The 22761-nt window shown below is 43.8% G+C and overlaps 1 protein-coding gene across 1 annotated transcript in view; it reads right to left on the bottom strand.

Annotated features, from left to right (window-relative positions):
* LOC124650634 (probable carboxylesterase 8) overlaps positions 1–16799 on the bottom strand; it is a 42097-nt gene extending 25298 nt beyond the window's left edge. The window contains exon 1 of the mRNA XM_047190151.1: positions 16411–16799. Within this exon, the coding sequence (XP_047046107.1) occupies positions 16411–16799 (389 nt within the window). The remainder of the gene's footprint in view (positions 1–16410) is intronic.
* Between the last annotated feature and the right edge of the window lie 5962 nt (positions 16800–22761).

Below are 22761 nucleotides of genomic sequence, written 5' to 3'. Positions count from 1 at the left end.
CATGAAAAAGAGGAGTCCATTATCTGTTGTCTATGTTGTCCCGGTATGGATGTCTAAGTTGAGAATAATCAAAAGCGAGAAATCCAATGCGTGCTTTCTCCTTAGACACTTGTACAGGCGGCATAGAGGTACCCCTTTGTGACACTTGGTTGAAGCATATGTTATGCGATGATAATCCGTGTTTCCGAGATAGTAGGACAAGGTGCGAGCACTATTGGTACTCTATGCATGAGACATGCAACTTGTAGGAAGTATTATGCATAACACATATGAATTATTACTACCGTTGACAAAATTGTTTCTATGTTTTCAAAACAAAAGCTCTAGCACAAAAATAGTAATCAATGCTTCCCTCTGCGAAGGGCCAATCTTTTACTTTATTGTTGAGTCAGTTTACCCAGGCCCTGGCCGCGTGGCCCTGTGGTGTCGGCCCCTCGTGACGCCCTTTGACCTACCCTTCCGCCTGCTTAAAGCCTCCGTCGCGAAACCCCCTGTACCGAGAGCCACGATACGGAAAACATTACTGAGAGGCCACCGCCGCCAATCCCATCTCGGGGGATACAGGAGATCGCCTCTGGCACCCTGCCGGAGAGGGGAATCATCACCGGAGGGGCTCTACATCATCATGCCCGCCTCCGGATTGATGCGTGAGTAGTTCATCCTTGGACTATGGGTCCATAGCAGTAGCTAGATGGTTGTCTTCTCCGTTTGTGCTTTCATTGTTATAGATCTTGTGAGCTGCCTAACATGATCAAGATCATCTATTTGTAATGCTACATGTTGTGTTTGGTGAGATCCGATGAATAGAGAATACTATGTTAAGTTGATTATCAATCTATCATATATGTGTTGTTTATGTTCTTGCATGCTCTCCGTTGCTAGTAGAGGCTCGGCCAAGTTGATACTTGTAACTCCAAGAGGGGGTAATTATGCTCGATAGTGGGTTCATGCCTCCATTAAATCCGGGACGAGTGACGTGAAAGTTCTAAGGTTGTGGATGTCTTGTTGCTACTAGGGATAAAACATTGATGCTTTGTCTAAGGATATTTGTGTTGATTACATTACGCACCATACTTAATGCAATTATCCGTTGTTCGCAACTTAATACTTGGAAGGGGTTCGGATGATAACCCGAAGGTGGATTATTTAGGCATAGATGCATGCTGGATAGCGGTCTATGTACTTTGTCGTAATGCCCCGATTAAATCACATAGTAATCATCGTTGATATGTATTGAATCTTTATTTGTCAATTGCTCGCTCGTTATTTGTTCACCCCAGCATGTTAGTTATCTTATTGGAGAGACACCACTAGTGAACTGTGGACCCCGGTCCATTCTTTTACATCTGAATACATTTTACTGCTTTTACTGTTTTTTGCAAACAACCACCATCTTCCACTCGATACGCTTAATCCTTTGTTTTCAGCAAGCCGGTGAGATTGACAACCTCACTGTTACGTTGGGGCAAAGTACTTTGATTGTGTTGTGCAGGTTCCACGTTGGCGCTGGTTTCACTGGTGTTGCGCCGCACTACATTCCTCCACCAACAACCTTCACGTGCTTCTTGGCTCCTACTGGTTCGATAACCTTGGTTTCTTTCTGAGGGAAAACTTGCTGCTGTGCGCATCACACCTTCCTCTTGGGGTTCCCAACGGACGTGTACATCTACGCGCATCAACAGGGCGGTCTACGCACCAAGAGCCGATGCATCAAGAGAGCTCGCAAGGCACCGCAAACCTCTTCATCAAACCAGGAGATTTCGAATGTAATTACTCTCCATGTTCTCCTTAGCTCATATTTCATGCTAACTTATTGCTGTTCCCATCGGCTAACCACTTGCTTTACAGACTGATGACACCTCTAGTGGGGAAGTCGAGGAGGTACAGATGCCAACCACCACCCTGGACCTAGCAGCCTCTAAAAGTGTAGCTGACAAGGCTGCCACCTTGGCCAAGCCCCCAGCAGAAACACAAGAGCCGATCATCTCTTCATCGACTGCTCCTATGGTCTTAGGAGAGGTACTCTTCCTTTCCTTAGCTCTTCATTTCTCTCTTGCTGTATACTGACGTTGTTCTTGTTGTTTGTCAGGGTTATGACCTCTCAAGCTTGCTAACGTTCGACCCTGAATCCATCGAACCAGCTGCATCTAAAGCAAGTGAAGAGTCGGGACCCAGCGCTACACATGGTCAACTCCAGCATCTCAAGGCCTTGCTCTCCTCCTCAATTGAAACATTGGTTGAAGATACCGAGGAAGTGAAGAGCATTCTTGAAGACATCCAGCCTCATCTCCCGGTGACGTTGCAGGTGAAACTCTGGCCAGTTGTGACTCTGTTTGCTTACAGGTCAAGGGTGAAATCAGCTCGTCAGAGAATCGGCTTACGCCACGCTCAGCTTCCGTTAAAAGCCGATATTGCAGACAAATGCCAGCGGCTTAATGAGAAGAAGGCAGCTTTGGACGCCAAGACTGACACCTCTGTCAGCACTGCCGAACTTGAGATCTTGCGAAAGGAGTTGGAGGACCTCGAAGAGAGGGTCCGGGTAACCAAACAGCTCATCCAAGATAAGGAAGCTCTTATTGCCCACTCTCACGAGGAAGCAGAAGGCCTCAAAGCTGAACTGAAGACTGATCTGGCCGAAATTCGTGCCTTGAACAAGCAGCTGGTGACAGGCCAGGACGAAGATGACGAGGCTGAGATCGCCGAGGTGGATCGTGTTCGTGTTACCGCCCTCCGTGCCCTTGAGGCATTCCTTCAGTAGAGCTTCCCCATGTAACCTGATAACTGCTCCACTGAGCTTGTACCTCTTGAGTCGATGGCTGCGCATCGGCTTTTTATTCTAAAGTCGATGTCTGAGCATCGGCTGTACTTTTTTTTTTTGATTTTTTACTGACCGATCGATTTCAATGAATCGGCCCCCATATTTCAATGTCCATCCTCCCACATATTTGGGAAATATTTCTGAATATGCTGGCCATTGACAGCCATTGGGCACATACTTCGTATGTTTCGTATCTTATCCATTTAAGTGCCCCCGAGCCGAATCTTTCAAGGAATTGAAGATATCGGCTCTTCAGTCATCTTACGACGACTAAGTGACGTGCTTGAGGTGAGATCATTGCTTTCTATTTTTTGGGGCCGATCGCAGGGATCGGCCTTGCCACGTACGTCTGTCGACTCTGATCTTGCTACTCTGTCAGGCCGGTGGATAAGACCAGCCTCACCCCGTTTTTTGTCACCTCGATGCGCTCACAGCCGTCCAGACTAATTCCAAAGATCGGCTCTTGGTCGTTTATGTCCCAAATGCTCATGTCAGCTGTTGAGACCTCGATCGGGTCATCCGCATGAACGACCTCCACTTCATCTCCATCCCACTGTATCAGGCATTGGTGCATTGTGGATGGAATGCAGCAGTTGGTGTGAATCCAATCCCTCCCTAGCAGGACAGCGTAGGTGCTTTTGCTGTCGACGATGAAGAACGACGTAGGGATGGTTTTTCGGCCGACGGTTAGGTCCACGTTTAGAACGCCTTGTGCTTCTGATGCCTGGCCGTTGAAGTCGCTTAGTGTGACGTTGGTCTTGATCAGATCTTCAGTAGAGCATCCCAAACGTCGTAGCATGGAGTATGGCATTATGTTGACTGCCGCTCCCGTGTCAACCAGCATCTTGCCGATAGGCTGCCCGTTGATGTAACCTCTTAGATACAGGGCTTTCAAATGTTTATAGCTCCTCTCCTGTGGCTTTTCAAAGATGGCTGGTCGTGGGCCGCAGTCAAACTGAGCTACTGGCACTTCTTCGGTTCTTGGAGCACAAAACTCCGATGGCAGTATAAACACCATGTTTGTGCCAGCCGATGTCTTTGCATCGGCTTTTGCTTGTTTGGGGCGCCACTCCTTCTTCGGTGGACGTGTATCCGCCTCCAAAGTTTGCTGAATTTTCACGGCCAGATCGGGCCGAGCTTTCCTCAACGTGTACAGGTACTGCGCCTCGGCTTCCTCCAAACTACGTAACCGTTGCACTCTGCGCTTTTGGGAGTGACTGAGTCCATCAGGGCACCACCTTGGCCGGTGGTATCTATCTTCTTCTTCGTCATCTGACTCCTCGAAATCTTCCCCTTGAGATGACTCAGCTTTTCACGCTGGGATGGGAGAGGCCCTAGATGCCTGAATACTGAAACGTCTCCCTTGTCCTTCTTCTGTTGTCTGCACTCCGGGCAGTTGTCGATTGTAGGCAATCGGCTCATTCCTGAATCCCAGCAATGCCTGAAGAACGGACAATCCCAGTGTCTGTCCATGTCTTCTTGTTCCCTTGACCTCCCATTAGCACGGCGTTCATATCCTTCATCGTCTCTATCATACCAACGAGATTTTCTGTTGTCTGCATCAGACCGACGATATCTTTCGTCATCTGTATCGTATCGCTGACGTCGGTCGTACTGATGCTCATACTTGTTAAGGAGGTGCGCGGAAAGTGGTCGTTGGTATCGCACGCTTCTCACTTGTTCCTCGGTTATGTACCGTTTATCATCATGTCGGCGTCGGTCGCGCGGACCGGCCTCCTCCTTATCCTTGCCACGGGAGTGACTGCTTTCTTCTTTGTCATTGCCGTGGTGGTGCATAGGCCCTGCCATGTTAATACCAAATGAGAAACCAGGCTGACGCTGCGCGGGGTGACCTAGCTCCACCATGTTGACGCTAGGGAACGGTTGCGTGTCCACTTTCATGGCAAACTGACTAAAGATCAAACGGCCCTGTTCTATCGCCAGCTGGATCTGTCGACGCAACTCTTTGCAGTCGTTGGTGACATGGGTGAACGAGTGATGCCACTTGCAGTATGGTCTCCCGTTCATCTCTTGTGCCGTTTGGATTTTATGGCCTTCGGATAACTTCAGCTGTTTCTCCTTGAGCAATAAATCGAATATCTGCTCAGCTTTGCTTATGTCGAAGTCAAACCCTTTTGCAGGCCCTTGTGGCTTCACCCATTTGCAGGACACAGGGACTGCCCCCCGAGCCCATTCAGCCACGGCTACTTCCTGGTCTTCAGGGTCCTCAACGTCTGCTGTCTCGACCAGGGTGATCGGGCGCTTGACAAACTTGTCTTGGTACAATTCTGGATGGCGCTGCTCATACAAAGTTAATTTTTGGACCATGTGCGCCAGCGAATTGTACTCCGCTTGTAAAGCCAGATCCTTGAGCGGCGGCGAGGCCCAACGCTGTCAGCTCGACTACTACTTTTTCATTCAAACGAACCGAATAACATCGGTTCCTGACAGTCCTGAAGCGTTGAATGTACTCTGACACCGTTTCTCCTCGCTTCTGCCGTACCTGTGTCAGATCGGCAATGCCAGCCTCGGTAGCCTCTGAGTGATATTGCACGTGAAACTGCTCTTCGAGTTGCTTCCAGGTCCGGACTGAATCTGGTGGCAACGAGGTGTACCACCCAAAAGCTGGTCCAGTGAGAGATTGCGCGAAAAATCTCACACGTAACTGGTCAGATGCTGAAATCATGCCCAGCTGTGCCAAATATCGGCTCACATGCTCAATTGAGCTAGATCCTTCTGACCCACTGAACTTTGAGAACTCAGGGAGCCGATATTTGGGTGGCAGTGGAATCAAATCATATTCATTGGGGTACGGCTTGGAATAGCCGATTGTCCTCCTCTTTGGCAGGATGCCAAATTGGTCTCTCAAGATTGTACTGATCTGTTCCACTGTTTGTGCTGCAGGGGCCGAACTTTCATGACTCGTTCCGGTGGCATATTTAGCTAGCCACGCCTGTTTATCGGCATCTGCTCCAGAAACTCCTCATGCGGAAATCCCTGCCGCTGCAATCTGGTTTGTGCGCGTGAAGCTGTTGCAGTCAGGCACGTACGTGCACACGTATCCATGTGGGATTTCCTTGGGCGGCTCAGACAGGAATTGGCAATCTCCAGGATCGCCTCCGACCTTGTAGACGACGTATGCCGGTGACGCCTGTTGCTCTGGGGCGGCAAGCGTGAACGGCAGCTGCGGTCTGGTGTAGAACGGTATCTCTCCCTGGTGAGCGCCTAGGGTAGGTCCTGACGGAGAGTGTTGGTGCTTGGCGATTTCCTGCACCACGCGAACCGCAATGCGCTCGAAAGCGTTCACCAGGCTCTCAGAGTGACGGTGCAAAGAGTGAGCCACCATATAGTTGACTTCCTGGCGCAGAGCTCTGGTGCGCTCCTCTGAAGGGAGAGACAGGTCTACCCCGTCGAGAACGCCTTCAGGTGAGAATCCCTTCCACCTGATGCCATGTGAACGGGTTCTCTCGAAAGAGCCGATGAGATCGGCTTCAAACTGAGATTTGAGCTCATCATAATTCTTCTTGTGATCCTCAATGAGCTCGTCGTACGTGACTGGTGTGCCGGCCATCTCGGTTGCAGATGTTGACGCCGTTGTTGTAGAGTGTCCCACCGGGCGTGCCAGAATGTGTTGCCTGCCAAAACCCACCGGCGAGCAGCGACGGGCAACACGTAGAGCCGGGAGGCTCCCAGGACTGCTGGTGGGCCCTGGTCCCTCGGGCGACGGCCCGCAATGCTCTGGCACACGTCCTGACGGTCGCAAGGGCGTGCCACCTGACCTATACCTGGTCGGGAAGGTGCTGGATTGCTTCAATTAGTTTCCTGCATGGTAGACACGTAAACATTAAACGAGCCTCGATCGGCTCTCAGGTTACCCTGTGAATCGGCTCAAAGAGCCGATCAACCCATGGTTCATAATGGATATGCAATAACATGGGGTTTCTGCTCTATCGAAGCTAAGCTAAATCAATCTACGACAGTTTAGGGTTTTCACCGCATAACCGGAACATCCTACACGTAGTTGAGCCTGGCAGATACGAAAGATAACGGCAAACTAACCCAAAACGAGGCCTAAAAACCAACACGGAGTCGATTCCCGGAACATCCCTTCTTGGATCGGCCAAACCGTACTTTACGCACTACTGGATCGTTCAACCCGTTTGCAAGGCCTAACCATGCAGATATCAAACTAATCCTCGAAGAACAAGGAACAACTATAACAGATCGAATCTACTAAACAAAGATAAAGCAGGGTGCTGCCCTTACACCTAAATAGGTGTAAGGACAGCTAGATATCTAGGGGCGGCAAAGCTACGCAAATATATCTGAAAAGCATCGATGCAAGCCCTAAAACATCTACGATAAACAGTGTTACTCGCCATCAAAAAGGCTTCAGTACGAGCAACACCCAACAACGAATAAACAGATACTGCCTAGATCGCAAGATGCGATCTATGCAGCATGACGCTTACCCGGAAGAAACCCTCGAAACAAGGGGTGGCGATGCGCCTGGTTTGTGTTTGTTGTGAACGTGATCGTCGTCCTACTTTCTCAATAACCCTAGGTACATATTTATAGTCCGTGGACTTTCTATCTTTGGAAATACACCTAACCGTGTACGAGCTAAACTCTATCTCTTAATTATAAACTAAGATGCAATCTACCATAATGTACAGATACACGGGCAATTCAGCCCAAATTCATATACAAGGCCGATTCAAAGATACTCCACGTGTATATCCTTCAAGCCCATCTCAATTACGACCCATCCCTTGATCCGGTTAAAATCTGGTGATAACACACTCTAGGAGCTAGACAGAGGCACATCATACACCATAGAGTAGACCCAGAGGATCTATTTCCAAAAGTATCATAGAATCAAACCCAGTTATAAAATCAAACAAAAGTGTTTGAAATGATTTTAACATCATTTGGTTATGGGGCAAGTTAAGCTAGCAACTAGAATAACAAGTAGATAATTAGTACCAAGCCTATTAATGATGCTACGCATCTTTGACCAAAAATCAGTAAGAGTCGAGATAGGATGGCACAAGATTATTTAAGAACTATAAAAGATGCATAGCTTAATTAGCCCATGGAAACCATCAGTTGGGATTCGATGGAATAAGAACATCATGACTGAATCCATATGTATTTTGTCTACATGTTTTGATCACCTACTGCAAGCCCATCCATAAGCATCAAGTCAACATTTTAATCCATGCATAATCTCGTAGAATGAAGAGCAGAAAGAAGTAGTATGGTTCATACTATTAATTCCACTCAATCCATATATTAAAAGGCAACAATAGGTAAATCTACAAATCAAGTGAATCACTACAGTGACTATAGCACGCCAAGCTGAAAGCCACACACTAGCACCACAGAGGGCACTGAGTTGTGTAAATTAACTCAACTCAAACTAGATAAATTTAGACTACGGGCTTAGTAGATTGAGCATAGACAAACATGGATTCAAGATTCTAGTTGAACTAGAGCAATCGGTGCCTAGAAGTATTCACATTATTAATAGCATGGGTAGGAACCTAGCATAATTCCTTAACCATCTATGAATTGCATAAGCAACCCCACAGAAAGCCAAACTCTTGCACCATATCCAATAAAACTACTGCATAATCATAATGATGACAAGCTCCAAAGCAATCATATATGACCCAAGGAGGCCATTGCAGCTAATAAAAGTAGGATGCCAAGCAACAGAAGGAAATGTACATCACCAAGCCCATGATGAATTGATGCATAAATCAACTAGAGAATCCGAACCAACAGTTACTAGAGCAGTACTAGAACAAGTAATAGAAAGAGGAGAAGGGAAGCAGTACATGGTAGCAGCACTAGATGCGCTGACGGCCATGGCGGCACAGCAAGCCCGATGGCTTGGATTATGCCAGGCAACGGCAAGCCACTCGCGGCAGCAAAAACACCGCCACCACCCAAGCACTAAGCCGTAGTAGCACGCTCGCGAGCGGAGCACCACCATCCCCGAACCCTAGGTGAGGTCAAAGATGCAAACGCACAATTGAGGATGCGCTAGTCAAATAAAAGTAGATCAAGTGAAGCATCCATGCACGACGTGTCAGACGCGACTGACGACGATGGCCAGGACGGCCGAAATTTGCCGGAGGAAGGTGGCGATGGCGAGGACGATACCGGAATCGCGAGAGAGGAGAGGTATTAGGGTTCCACGAGGGGAGTGAGGGCGATGGCCCAACCGAACGAGTCAGGCAAACCTAACCGAGTGGGTTCGTCTAACTAGTGGGCCCAAGGGGCAATTTGGACATTTCCAAATCCCTGGAAATTAGATAAATCATAAAAACCCAAATAAAAGCCAAAAACAGGATAAATACAAAAAAAAATTTATTTTATATTATAATTTAATCCTTTAAGTTATTTTTAATAATTTTTAAACACTCTAGTTTATTAACTAAAAAAATTGAAGAATTAAATAAATGCATTATACTTAAGTAATAAAATAATAAAAACATAGGAAATTCTTCAAATAATCAATAAAATAAAATTGTATTTTCTTAGAAGTAAAAAACATAAATATGAGAAAATTAGGGAAACTATTTTATTTATTAATTAAGTTAATTATGAGAAATTCTAGAAAACCCTAAAAATAAATTATCAATTTTTTGGAAATAACCCTTATTATTAAAATGAATTCAAATTTTTATACTAACTCTAGTTTAAGAATTTAACAACAGTCATCACCTAAGGGGGTAAGACCACAAAATTCACTCTACCATGCATCGTTTGGATCTTTAACCATTGCCCTTACCAGACAATGATGCTAATTTTCAGAACTCGAGGTGTCGGGTTAGTCCAGAGCATCCAACTGCACTACCTTCCATATCCAGGCAAGTTCATTGCTTGCTCATGTCATTTGATAACTTTTATCAAATTACTTGCAAAGTACTATTCTTATCACTCATGCATTATAAAGCAAAATATTACTTCTCCAATTATAAATATGATTATGTGGTGGGCAATTGAACCATGGTATGAGTATGGTGGAGGTTCCATTGCAACTGGGTTTATATCCATGTAGGACTAATAATAAATATCGTCTAGTGATTCTTGTGTTGTAATACCCGTGTTAACCGTAAGGTATGGAGTGAGATGGAGAAGTCAGTTGTACCTTTTTCCCTTTCACATATAAATGGATGCACTGCATCATAGGCTATTTGCATCTTACAGGACCACTAGCTGGGTGGAAGCCCCGAATTGTTCCATCAGTAGTGTGATGTATGCTGGTTGTAGGGTTGGCTGAGGATCAAGCGGACCAAGGTGAAGTCATGATCTAAAATCAGTCATGGCTACAATAACGGGTGGCTATGTGGGGTCGTGCAGAAGGACAATGGTTGGCTAGGACCTTAGACTAGGGTCCATACTAACATAAGTATGGACATGAAAGTACGCCCGGTTGTGCAACAACCCTAAGCTTTCTTATAAGAAAAATAACACACCTCTACAGAGTGTATCAAATTGTGCCTTGCGACTCCCTGTTTTGGGAAGGAACTGCGAGTGCGGTACGAAAGGAACTCCGTGAAGTTTTAGACATCCTATGAAGGCTAGCGGATAAAGCTTTTCAAAATAAAAGAAACCTTTTGAAGAAATGTTTAGCAAGATATGCATTGCCTAGAACTTTCTGGTCTATGGTTGTAGCTAGCACATCAAACGCTCGTTTCTATATGAATTCTGAGTACACTCCTACTATACTCATCCTTCTTATGAAGGCACCAATGATGTTTGCTATGAATAATCGGACCTTTCTGAAGGAGTCGACGGTGTCGACTACCTTATCGAGTACGTCACCGAAGGTGTCGACTACCTTATCGAGGCCGAGGATTAGTAGTGGCACTTAAGATAGTTTGTCGGGCAACACCAAACTTTATAGAATAAAGCCTCTCGAGTAGTCATGGTACTTAGTTTACTTTTATCAGTTGTTCGTAAGTTAATTCAAGTCAAACTAGAGTTGCTGAATTATCCTCTCTCAACCAAGGACGAACTCAAGTGTGATGTATATATATGTCGCTTGTAACATTAAGTGCTTGAATAAAGATCTCAATGTTTATGGTGTACCACTTCCGAGGGATGTAATATTGTGAATCGGTACCGTGCAACTGTTATGTCGCCTTGCGTGCTACAACATGCAGCGGTATGCTGGATCACCGCAAAGCGTGTGCTCGATCTGGGATGCTAATAAAGCTTTCCCTTTTCAGTTTTTTCTATTATTTCCAGAAAGCGTGCAATAGTGCCTAAGCTTTCGATAGCATGAAAGCTCATTGCGATATCACCGTGACATGACTTCAATCTATTTTTCTTTTGATAGGGCAAAGGTGTCCAATCTTCGATGAGATGATGATAGCGTTGATTTTTTGGTGGAGTTCGTGCTTGACGATCCGACTACACGTGCAAAGCTCGTGCGCCAATGCAATTGCTCGGACAATCTCCGGGAGTTACTGATGTTGCGGATGCACGATCAGCCTGACCAGCGAGGGTATTAATTCCTACCTGAAATCGAGAACAAGTAAGAACTAATATTGCAATCAGAATATTGCAGATGAAAGATGAAAGCTTTATTGAATAAGGTGGGATTCCGAATAGTCGGTCTTGTTCTGGGCGTTGGCCTCAAAAGAAGTACACGAGAGTTGCAGCAATGACTAACTTTTAATCTAATCAAAATCCGAGTCTAAACGTGATGGCTATGGGGGTATTAAAAGGAGGAAAATGTGGGGTTTTGGCCAGCCATGCATATGGTGGCCGAACCAAACTCTAGAAGGTCTTTCCCCTTCAATACGGACTCTAAAAAGTGGCTGACTTATTTCCTGCGAAAATGAGATGGGCCTGGCCCAAAACTAAAGGTGACGCAACACCATATTATGCTATGGACGAAATTATGAAGTGTAATCTTGTATATTTCGTCCAAGTCTTCATCCTTCATTATGGTGGCTTCAAAGTTCTGAAATCTCCACTTGGGGCGTCCTCTTCAATCCTCATATGTTTGCTGCCATCTCCTCCATGTGTGATCATGCTCCAATGCTTGTCCTCCTCATCCATGCTAGGTCCATCATTCCTAAGAGTAACAAACATATCTGATTTAGGCAGCATCATATTCTCATGTATGTGAGGAATAGTTCCAAGAAACGAAAGTACCTGATAGTTAAGTTGTTTGGCACGAGCTCGAGTGATTGGTCCTTGTATTTGTGTGGCTGTAGGTACAACGGTTGTATCAACAAATGGGATGTCCTCATCATGCTCCCCTTCTTGAATTGAAGTCGTCCTCGACGAAAGCTCATCTTCTTCACCAAAGTAAGGCTTCAAATCTACAATGTTAAATGTAGGACTAACCGGACCCAATTCTGCAGGAAGCTCAAGTTTATATGCATTATCATTTATTTTCTATAACACCTTAAAAGGACCAGTGGCACGTGGCATTAGCTTAGACTTGCGAAATGCAGGAAAATGATCTTTGCGCAAATGCAACCAAACAAGATCACCAACATCAAACACAACATGCTTTCTTCCTCTATCTCCAACAATTTTATACTTAGCATTCATGCATTCTATATTGTCTTTAGTAGTCTCATGCAATTTTAATATCAATTATGCATGTTGTGTAGCATCCAAATCATTTTGCACCGAAGATGGTAAAAGCAATAAATCAATAGGTGCACGTGGAACAAAACCATACACAATCTCAAAAGGGCACATCTTAGTGGTAGAATGCAGCGAACGATTGTAAGCAAATTCAATATGAGGCAAACACTCTTCCCACAATTTTAAGTTCTTCTTCAAATCAGCCCGCAACATAGTAGACAATATTCTATTTACTACTTCAGTTTGTCCATCAGTTTGGGGATGACATGTAGTACTAAACAACAATTTAGTCCCCAACTTAGCCCATAAACATCTCCAAAAATGGCTAAAAAACTTGGTATCATGACCAGAAACAATAGTATTTGGCACACCATGTAAACGGACAATTTCACGAAAGAACAAATCAGCAACATGTGTAGCATCATCAGTCTTGTGACATGGAATAAAGTGTCCCATCTTAGAAAACCGATCCACAACAATAAAGATACTATCCCTCCCCTTATGTGTACGAGGCAATCCCAAAACGAAATCCATAGAAATATCCTCCCAAGGTACACTAGGAAGAGGAAGAGGCATATATAAACCATGTGGATTAAGTCGAGACTTAGCTTTTTTAACATGTAGTGCAGCGTGCTACAAATCTCTCAATGTCTCGACGCATACGTGGCCAAAAGAAGTGTCCAGCAAGTACATCCTCCGTCTTTTTGACACCAAAGTGACCCATCTATCCTCCTTCATGCGCCTCCTTCAACAACAAAAGACGAACGGAACTATCTGGGATGCATAGCTTGTTAGCACGGAACACAAATCCATCATTGAGGACGAATTTGTTTCATGTTCTACCATCTCTATAATTTAGCAACACATCTTTAAAATCAGCATCATGCAAGTATTTTTCCTTTATAGTTTCCAATCCAAAAATCTTGAAGTCAAGTTGAGATAGCATAGTATATCGGCGTGACAAAGCATCAGCAATAACATTATCTTTACCCTTTTTGTGTTTGATAACATAAGGAAAAGACTCAATAAATCCAACCCACTTTGCATGGCGACGATTCAACTTAGCTTGACTACGAATATGCTTCAAAGATTCATGATCAGAATGTATAACAAATTCTTTAGGCCATAATAATGTTGCCAAGTTTCTAATGTCCGAACCAACGCATATAATTCTTTATCATAAGTAGAATAGTTTAGACTAGGCCCACACAATTTCTCACTAAGGTATGCAACAGGTTTGCCCTCTTGTAATAACACACCTCCCAAACCAATTCCACTAGCATCACATTCAAGCTCAAAAGCCTTATTGAAATCAGGAAGTTGGAGTAATGGAGCATGTGTTAACTTATCTTTCAATATCATGAAGGCTTCTTGTTGTATATCGCCCCACACAAAGGTCACATCCTTCTTTGTAAGCTCATTCAGCGGCGCAGCAATGGATCCAAAATCTTTCACGAAGCGCCTATAGAAACCAGCGAGGCCAAGAAAACTCCTCACTTGTGTGACCGTCTTGGGCTGCGGCCAACTCTCAATTGCCTCAATCTTGGCTGGATCAACTTCAATACCCTGCGCAGTAACAACATAGCCAAGAAACGCAACTCGATTGGTGCAAAAGGTGCACTTCTCAAGATTACCATACAAACGTGCATCACGTAAAGCATCGAAAACATCACGTAAATGATCAAGATGATCCTCCATAGTTTTTCTATAAATCAGAATATCATCAAAGTATACCACCACAAAACATTCAATAAAAGCACGTAAAACTTTGTTCATCAGTCTCATGAAAGTACTCGGTGCATTAGTTAAACCAAAATGCATTACTAACCACTCATATAAACCGAACTTAGTTTTAAACGTTGTTTTCCATTTATCTCCTAATTGCATACGAATCTGGTGGTAACCACTACGCAAATCAACTTTAGAGAACATAATAGAACCACTCAACTCATCAAGCATATCATCCAAACGTGGTATAGGGTGACGGTATCGAATGGTAATATTATTAATAGCTCTACAATCAGTACACATGCGCGAACAACCATTTTTCTTAGGTACCAAAATAATAGGAACAACACATGGACTAAGAGACTCACGAATGTATCTTTTATCTTGGAGAACCTAATATAAATTTGTCGCTGAATCTCTTTCGTCTCTTCAGGGTTGGTACGATATGGTGCACGGTTGGACAGCGAAGGTCCTGGAATCAAGTCAACTTGGTGTTTGATCCCACGAATAGGCGGTAATCCAGGTGGAACATCTTGTGGGAACACATCAATGAACTCCTGCAAAAGGCTAGCAACCGCAGGTGGCAAAGAAGGAGGCATATCCTGAAAGAAAACAGAACTTCTTTGCAAATAATAGCATAGCATTGAGTAGTGTTCACATCAAGTTCAGCAATATCAGATTTGCTAGCAAGCAAACAAGGATTTTTCAAACGAATTTCAGTAGCATGGTTCGAATCAGATTTAGTATTAGTCTTATGTGGCACAGTATCTTCAACAACAATCTGATTTATGTTTCTCCTCGTTTTTTACTCTACTAGCTCTAGCAAGATCATCTTTTAGTATTTATTCAGGAGTCATAGGTTTGAGACCAATTTTCTTTCCATCATGTATAGGAGAATACTGATTAGTTCTACCATTATGAAAGGTTCTCTATCAAATTTCCAAGGTCTACCAAGTAACAAAGAACAAGCTTGCATAGGTACAACATCACAATCAACAAAATCAGAATATGTACCAATAGTAAAATGCACACGTGTAGTTCTTGTTACCTTGAGCTTCCGAGAGCTCTCAAACCATTGAATGTAATATGGATGTGTGCGCTGTCGTGTGGGTAGAGAAAGCTTCTCCACCATGTCAACACTAGCCAGATTATTGCAGCTCCCTCCATCAATGATGATCCGTATGGCTCGCTCTTTTACAACGCCTCTTGTTTGAAACAGATTGTGACGTTAATCATGCTCAGATTTGCTCAATTGCATGCTCAACACGTGTTGTGCAACTAATCTCTTGTACTGATCAGCAGTGTCAGCTTCCATTACCTCCATCTCTCTCTCAGAATCAGAATTGGCTCCATCACGTGCAACAATAAGAGCCAATGTATATTTATAAAAGTCACTTGCAGAATCATATTTTCCATCTTCACGCACCAACATGACACGTTTGGTCCTGCATTAATTCTCTCTCTATCTGACCAAATCCCAAGCATTTGCGACATTGAATGTTGCGCGTCTTCCCCGTAGAGGCCATGGAAGATGAACTCCGAGGAGGACCAGCAGATGGTGGTGGAGTAGCAGCAGGTGGTGCTCGTGATGCAGGCGCGGTGTACTTGGAGGTAGGAGGTGCGGATGCAGCCCCACGAGATGATGGCGCTGATTGTCGCGGAGACCATGATGATGTACGACCTGTAGAAATATTAGCTCTTCTCCATGGTGGTTGACGATCCTGCACTTCACGTTCAGCTTTGCAAGCAAGATGAAACAAGCGAATAATAGTATTGTACTCCTTATAATCTAAAATATGTTGAATCTCTTTATTCAAACCACCAAAGAAACGTGCAAACATAGACTCATTATCCTCTACAATACCACAGCGAATCATGCCAGTTTGCAATTCTTGATAATAGTCTTCTACAGAATTTTTTCCTTGTTCTAAGCGTGACAATTTTTTAAGCAAATCACGCTGATAATATGGAGGAACAAAACGAGTACGCATAGCAAGTTTTAAACCAACCCAGGTAGTAGGAATATTAGCATGATGTACTCTACAATGTTCAGAGCACTAACACGCAAATGATCAGGATATCGTAAACATGCAAAGCGTTGTTCTACTTCCAATTCCCAAGTAAGATATGCATCAGGATTATATCTACCCTCAAATTGCGGAATATTCAGTTTCAGTTTAGCAACATGATCATCATCACGTACCGGTCGTGGAGGTGGGCGAGCGTTGCGGTTCAGCTGCCGTGGACGACCAAGTGCAAGTTGTTGGACCTCCTCGTCATCCAGCACGTTCTCATCTGCTTGCTCGTCCTCGTACCCTCCATAATCCTTGTATCCTTCATCAGAAGGCGCGTCAAGTGCGGCTGCTGCAACAGGAGCGGTACCCGCTGGAACCTCCGCACGAGGAACGCGACGTGCACGTCGTCGCACGTTGTCGCGAGGCTGAGGAAACCGAACCATCAACTCCTGGAACTCGGCGTCGAGCTTGGAGTTGAAAGCTGCCTCGAGGCCATCCATCTTGTCCAACGCGTCGGTGAGTTTAGCGTCAACATCAGCAAGGCTCCCATCCACGTCGGTTGCATGCCCACCCAAGAGGTGGGTAAAATGAGCATGCAACTCCTCACTCGTCATCTTGGCCGGATCAACAACGGCCGATGTAGCTCCTGTCATGATTAGTACTTAAAAAGCACAAATGTACATGCCTACAAACTACAGAATATGGTGGTTTACACGCAATTCATCAAGCAAAATACAAAGTTCTTACAAGTTCTAACCAAACAGCAGGAAGGTGATATGGCAACCAACAAGGATCAGCGGTACCCCAAAGATTGCCAAAGCGATTACCAGGTGTCAACACAGAGCACGTGGAGACAATATTTAGAGCTGTAGGAAGGCTGATATGGTAGCAAAGCAGCAATTGTCAAAACAGTAATGCAATATTGAAAGTATGCTCAACAACGGTACTGTGCTGGTCCTAAGCTAGACCGTACTAGAGACGCGAGCCTAGAACACTAACGAGGTCACGACGCGGCACGCAAGAAACTAGCAGCGATGAGGTGGCGATGATGTGGCGATGATGTGGCGAACCGATTTGCGAAAAATCACGATGATGGCAAGTGTCTCAAACTGATCCCCGAGGTCTAAAAACAGTATAGCCTCAGAAAAAAATTTGTCGAAATTTCTGAAAAGTGCTCTGGAAAGCGCGCAGGCGTAAAAAAATGTCGCTATAATGGCCAGTGGCGAAAAGTGATCTCCACGGTCGGAAACTAATGTAGCCAGAAATTTTTTTCGGAGGCGGTTTTTTTTTGCTCTCCACAATTCTTTCCTGGCGGCCGAAACTCATCTCACGGAAATATTTTTCTACAACACAGACGGAATTAGAAGGCAACAGCTAAGAGGGAAAAACAAATAAAACCTAATTCTACTCGGACTCTGTCATGGCAGAGAAACAGCAACAATCTGTGTCGCGTAGGAAACGGGGTATATGGTAGATGCGGATGTATATGGTGGGTGTATATGGCATGCGTATATGGCGATGGCGGAAGTATATGGCAGGTGTATATGACGATTGCGGAAGTATATGGCAGGTGAATATGGCGATGGCGGAAGTGTATGGTGGGTGTATATGGCGGTGATCTGCGTATGGTGTGAGTGGCGGCGGTGGCGTGACGAATATGACCAGAACTCGAAACTCTAAAGAAACTAGACGCTAAGACCAGCAACTCGACACGAAGATGCATACACAAATTCAACTATGCAAAACTTGATAGGGCAAAGGTGTCCGATCTTTCGATGAGATGATGATAGCGTCAATTTGTTGGTGGAGTTCGTGCTTGACGATCCGACTACACGTGCAAAGCTCGTGCGCCAACTTTTGGCCTCAAAAGAAGTACACGAGAGTTGCAGCAATGGCTAACTTTTAATCTAATCAAAATCCGAGTCTAAACGTGATGGCTATGGGGGTATTTAAAGGAGGAAAAGGTGGGGTTTCGGTCAGCCATGCATATGGTGGCCGAACCAAACCCTAGAAGGCCTTCCCCCTTCAATACGGACTCTAACAAGTGGCTGACTTATTTCCTGCGAAAATGACATGGGCCTGGCCCAAAACTAAAGGTGACGCAACACCATATTATGCTATGGACGAAATTATGAAGTGTAATCTTGTATATTTCGTCCAAGTCTTCATCCTTCATTATGGTGGCTTCAAAGTTCTGAAATCTCCACTTGGGGCGTCCTCTTCAATCCTCATATGTTTGCTGCCATCTCCTCCATGTGTGATCATACTCCAATGCTTGTCCTCCTTATCCATGCTAGGTCCATCATTCCTAAGAGTAACAACATATCTGATTTAAGTAGCATCATATTCTCATGTATGTGAGGAATAGTTCCAAGAAACGAAAGTACTTGATAGTTAAGTTGTTTGGCACGAGCTTGAGTGATTGGTCCTTGTATTTGTGTGGCTATAGGTACAGCGGTTGTATCAACAAATGGGATGTCCTCATCAGCTTTGCTCTTTCTCGGTGCGAAAATAGGAACATTTAGTGACTCGGCCCTGGTACGCTGGCAGACACCGGCTACGCAAGGCTCACAATTTGATTACCTTGCATCTTGGGGCGTGATTAGCTGCCTGGGTCTATTTTTGTCTCCAGAGCGCATGTCCATGGGACATGGCTGGGCAAAACGTCCTAAAAATTATGTTATCCATTTCGTTTGGTTGTTCACATGGAAGTTAGTTGTATTTTTCGGGCAGTTTTGGCCCATTTATTTGGTTGCCTACAAACTTGGTTTACTAGGAGGATGATGCAAAAGTAGGGTGTTTGGTTAACTAGTTGAGTGTGCTATGGTTAACCCATTCATACTTTGGTGAGGTTAACATTACATACGACCATAGATAGATGTAGGTATAAGAAGAACACGGCCTTGACTATCACCCCCATCAGGATCAAGATGATGAAACCTCTAAACGTAGTCTACCCGGCCTAATGATGAGACATTGCTTGAACAACCATAGCTTGAACATGCATACCTTAAACGTGCATAGCTTAAAGAGCCATACCTTGAGCATGGAGTGTTTAAACATCCATACCTTGATAAGCCATTGGTTTATCACCCAAGAATTGGTTGAGCTCCTTCTCCGCCTCCTCTCGTGTTTCATACCCTCAAGCAGTTGTGGGAGAAACAATTGACCTGAACCACTAGTACATATTAAAAAGCATGTAAATTACAAGTTGGACAAGCATATAAACGTATTAATAAAAAACTTGTAATTTACAAGTTGGACCGGTGTATGTGCTATTTAATTTACAAGTAGAACTGGTGTATATATGTATCAACAAAAAAACATGTAATTTACATGAAGGACCAGTGTATATATGTATTAACAAAAACATGTAACTTACAAGTAGGACCTTTGTATATACGTATTAACAAAAAAAACCTGTAATATAGATGTAGGACCACTCATGTTATCAAGAATACATGTAGGTCTAACTTGCATATTCGTGTTCCATGCCTGTAGCACAGTGGCGGAGCCAGCAGGTGTTAGGGTGGGGCGTGCGCCCCACCCTAGCATTTCATCTTTGCACATATTTCAGTGAGAAAAATAAAAAATAAAAAAATCTAGCTCTTATATACATGATATTAGCATGGTTGCCACACCCTAAGAAAATTTTCTACATCCGCCACTGCTGTAGCAACGATCAGTAGGTAGTAATTTACATATAATAACTACTGTATATACTTGATAGTAAGTTAGTAATTACGGGTATATACGTGTGTTAAAAGAAAAGAACCCACTAAAACACAGCCCAAAACACATTAAAATGCCTCAGAAACACAAAAGCCCATGACAAGAAAAAAACGCTCAGTGCACGACCAATCGACCAACCGACCGCCATGTCTGCGCTCTCTCCTGATAAAAACTCCAGCGAAAAAAAAAACACCCGTCGGCAGTCCAGTAAACCGACTTGCAAATAAATCGATCGACAGGGCAACTGAGGAACAAGAAATTCGAGTGTTGAAAAAATAGAAACATCCGACTGATAAATAGCAAATATGTAAAAACATAAGAAACTGCTGGACATTGAGAACGATGGCAATGTGACAGGAGGCATGGCCTGCCATCCTGCTTTAAGCCTGTAATTCTGCCATGGCTGCAACGATTTTGCCCAACAATTTGACTGTATTTATTAAGAGAATCTCCGGTCAACCGTGGTGATGGCGTGATGCTGCTGGAGATGAAGAGCGAGAGCCTGGCGGCAATATCGTATGAGCATATGGTTTTCGATCCGGTTTTCCTTATAAACTGGATCATTTTCCTCTCTTCTTAAATGAATAGCCAGAGCTCCTGGCGTTTGCTCCAAAAAAAAATATCGTATGAGCATGGAGCTGGGCCAAGATAACGACCCGAGGATGATGGTGCACGAGAGGAACACCACGGTTGACCGCCACCCGAGGAAAAGTGATAGGAAAAATAATTTTATGGGAGTTGGCAAAGTGCGGATCAACTATTAGGCTAGCCATGATACTAATTTTATAGAGGGTAGTATCATGGAGTACTATCATAGTTATGTTATAATTATTGCTATTTAGAATCTCAATGCAAATTGATGTAAAAGATTTGTTTGGCATTAACTTTTCCCGTGATATGCACTATGATACAGTATTCACCTATGATACTCTAATCTCATCCCTCCTCCTTAACTAATTGTCACATCAGCATTTTTGTGGGACCAATGTGCATGATACTAGCTAAGATACCATCACTATGACTAGCCTTATACAGTTCCATGCCAACTGCTAGAATCGGTTCCATAAATTTGTAAATCAAGTCGCATAATATTATGTTAAGGAACTCAGCATCTTTGTTTCTTTAAGCCATGGCGATCTCGGGAGCCACGACGTTGCCGAAGCTATTAGATGGGAGTCATCACTATAATCGACTCATCATCTTCGTTGCACTAGCTGCCATATCGGGCATGCATCTTTCCGAACAGTTTGCGCCAGTTTAATACTACCTCCATCCTAAGGCTTAAGGCCTAGTATATTTTTTTAGAAAGTCAAACGAAGTAAAGTTGACCAAATTTTTAGAAGAATTTATGAACAATTATGATATTTTATAGATATGACATGAAAATATATTTTATTATCTAAGTAATGATATTGATTTTGTACTGTTAATGATTTTTGATAAAAAAACTTAGTCAAACTTAACATAGTTTAACTTTCTAAAAAAATATAGGTCTTAAGCCTTGGGATGAAGGTAGTAAGCACTTGATTGTTGTTGCTTGGTTTGAACGAAGGCTAACATGATTGCGGAAAGTGCGTTTGGCACATGAGCACCAATGTTTCCGGTTTTTGAAAGAAAAAAAATTAAAAACATATTTCTATAACTTGAAAAATCTAAAATTAAATGCACGCATATATATACCCATTTCTAAGGCACGGTAGAAATTTTAGAAAAAAAATATTATATTTTAAACTATACAAAAAAGACAAATTTCTGACAAAAAATATGAGTTCTCAACTATGCATACAACCACAAATTTGTTTTTTTCTTTTGTATCTTAAAATACAATCGTAATTTCTACCAAAATTTCACACGAGTATTCACAACATGTGAATGTATTATGTAATATTTTTTTTATAATTTTTGAAACAGATAAATAGAATTTTCAAATATTTTAAAAATCAGGAGCAATCGCACCAAATCTGCTCTCACATGATTGCGGATAGGCCGTCGAAAGAAGAAGTCATATACGCAAGCACTGATATGAACTTCTCAAGGCGCAAAGTTGGTGTTTCAGAAGATGGGAGACAACTTAAGCAGCCTGGTTTTGCAGCTAGGGCGCCAATTTAGAATGTTTCGCCAATTGTGGTCCATAAACACCATCTCCCCTCCGTCTAAATTTTTCTCCAGATCCACTCTTCTATTTCCGTCCGTACGAGTTCCACACAACCACCACAAAGCAAGCTCAATGCCGTGATGAGAACTAACCTGTGGTTGGATGGTTAGGAGGGCAGTGGCACCCTCAGCCCACGTCTCATAAAGGTGGAATATTCTTCAGTGGGAGGCGATGTTCTCGTCGACAGTGAGGTGCCTGTGGTGACTTCATCAATCTCAAGACCCGCTGGATCAGTTCTTCGACACAGTCTCTCGAAGGTGCTCATAGGGGTAGGGTGTGCGTGTGTGTTCATAAGGATGGGTGTGTATGTGTATGTGTGAGCGTCTTTTTTTGTACCGTGTTTCGCAAAAAAATCTCAATGCCCTGATGTTCTGCAATTTTGTTGCTGCTTCTTGTCGATGTAACGCACCACGTTCTCCACATCGTGCGACACGGAGCACCCCACGAACACGCAATTCCGCCGCTCAAGTTCCACGTTGTCTATCACGTTGGCTTTAAAACTGAAGCGCGTTCTTTTCTATCACAATATTCATAGCCGAGCTGACTGAATCCTTTGGGTGCTATCAAGAAACCCAAGATCAAATCCAGCGAAGTTCTTCCCCTTGTTTGTCTCAATTCAGAACCTGTCTGTCGGTTTTTGTTCAGTTAAAAGCTCAGTTTCGGTAGAACCTGTAGATTAGGTAGGATGT

The sequence above is a fragment of the Lolium rigidum genome, chromosome 1, assembly GCF_022539505.1.
Source record: "Lolium rigidum isolate FL_2022 chromosome 1, APGP_CSIRO_Lrig_0.1, whole genome shotgun sequence".
Taxonomy (NCBI): Eukaryota; Viridiplantae; Streptophyta; class Magnoliopsida; order Poales; family Poaceae; genus Lolium; species Lolium rigidum.
Note: the sequence above shows the minus strand (reverse complement) of the source record. Positions and strands in the feature narration are given on the sequence as shown.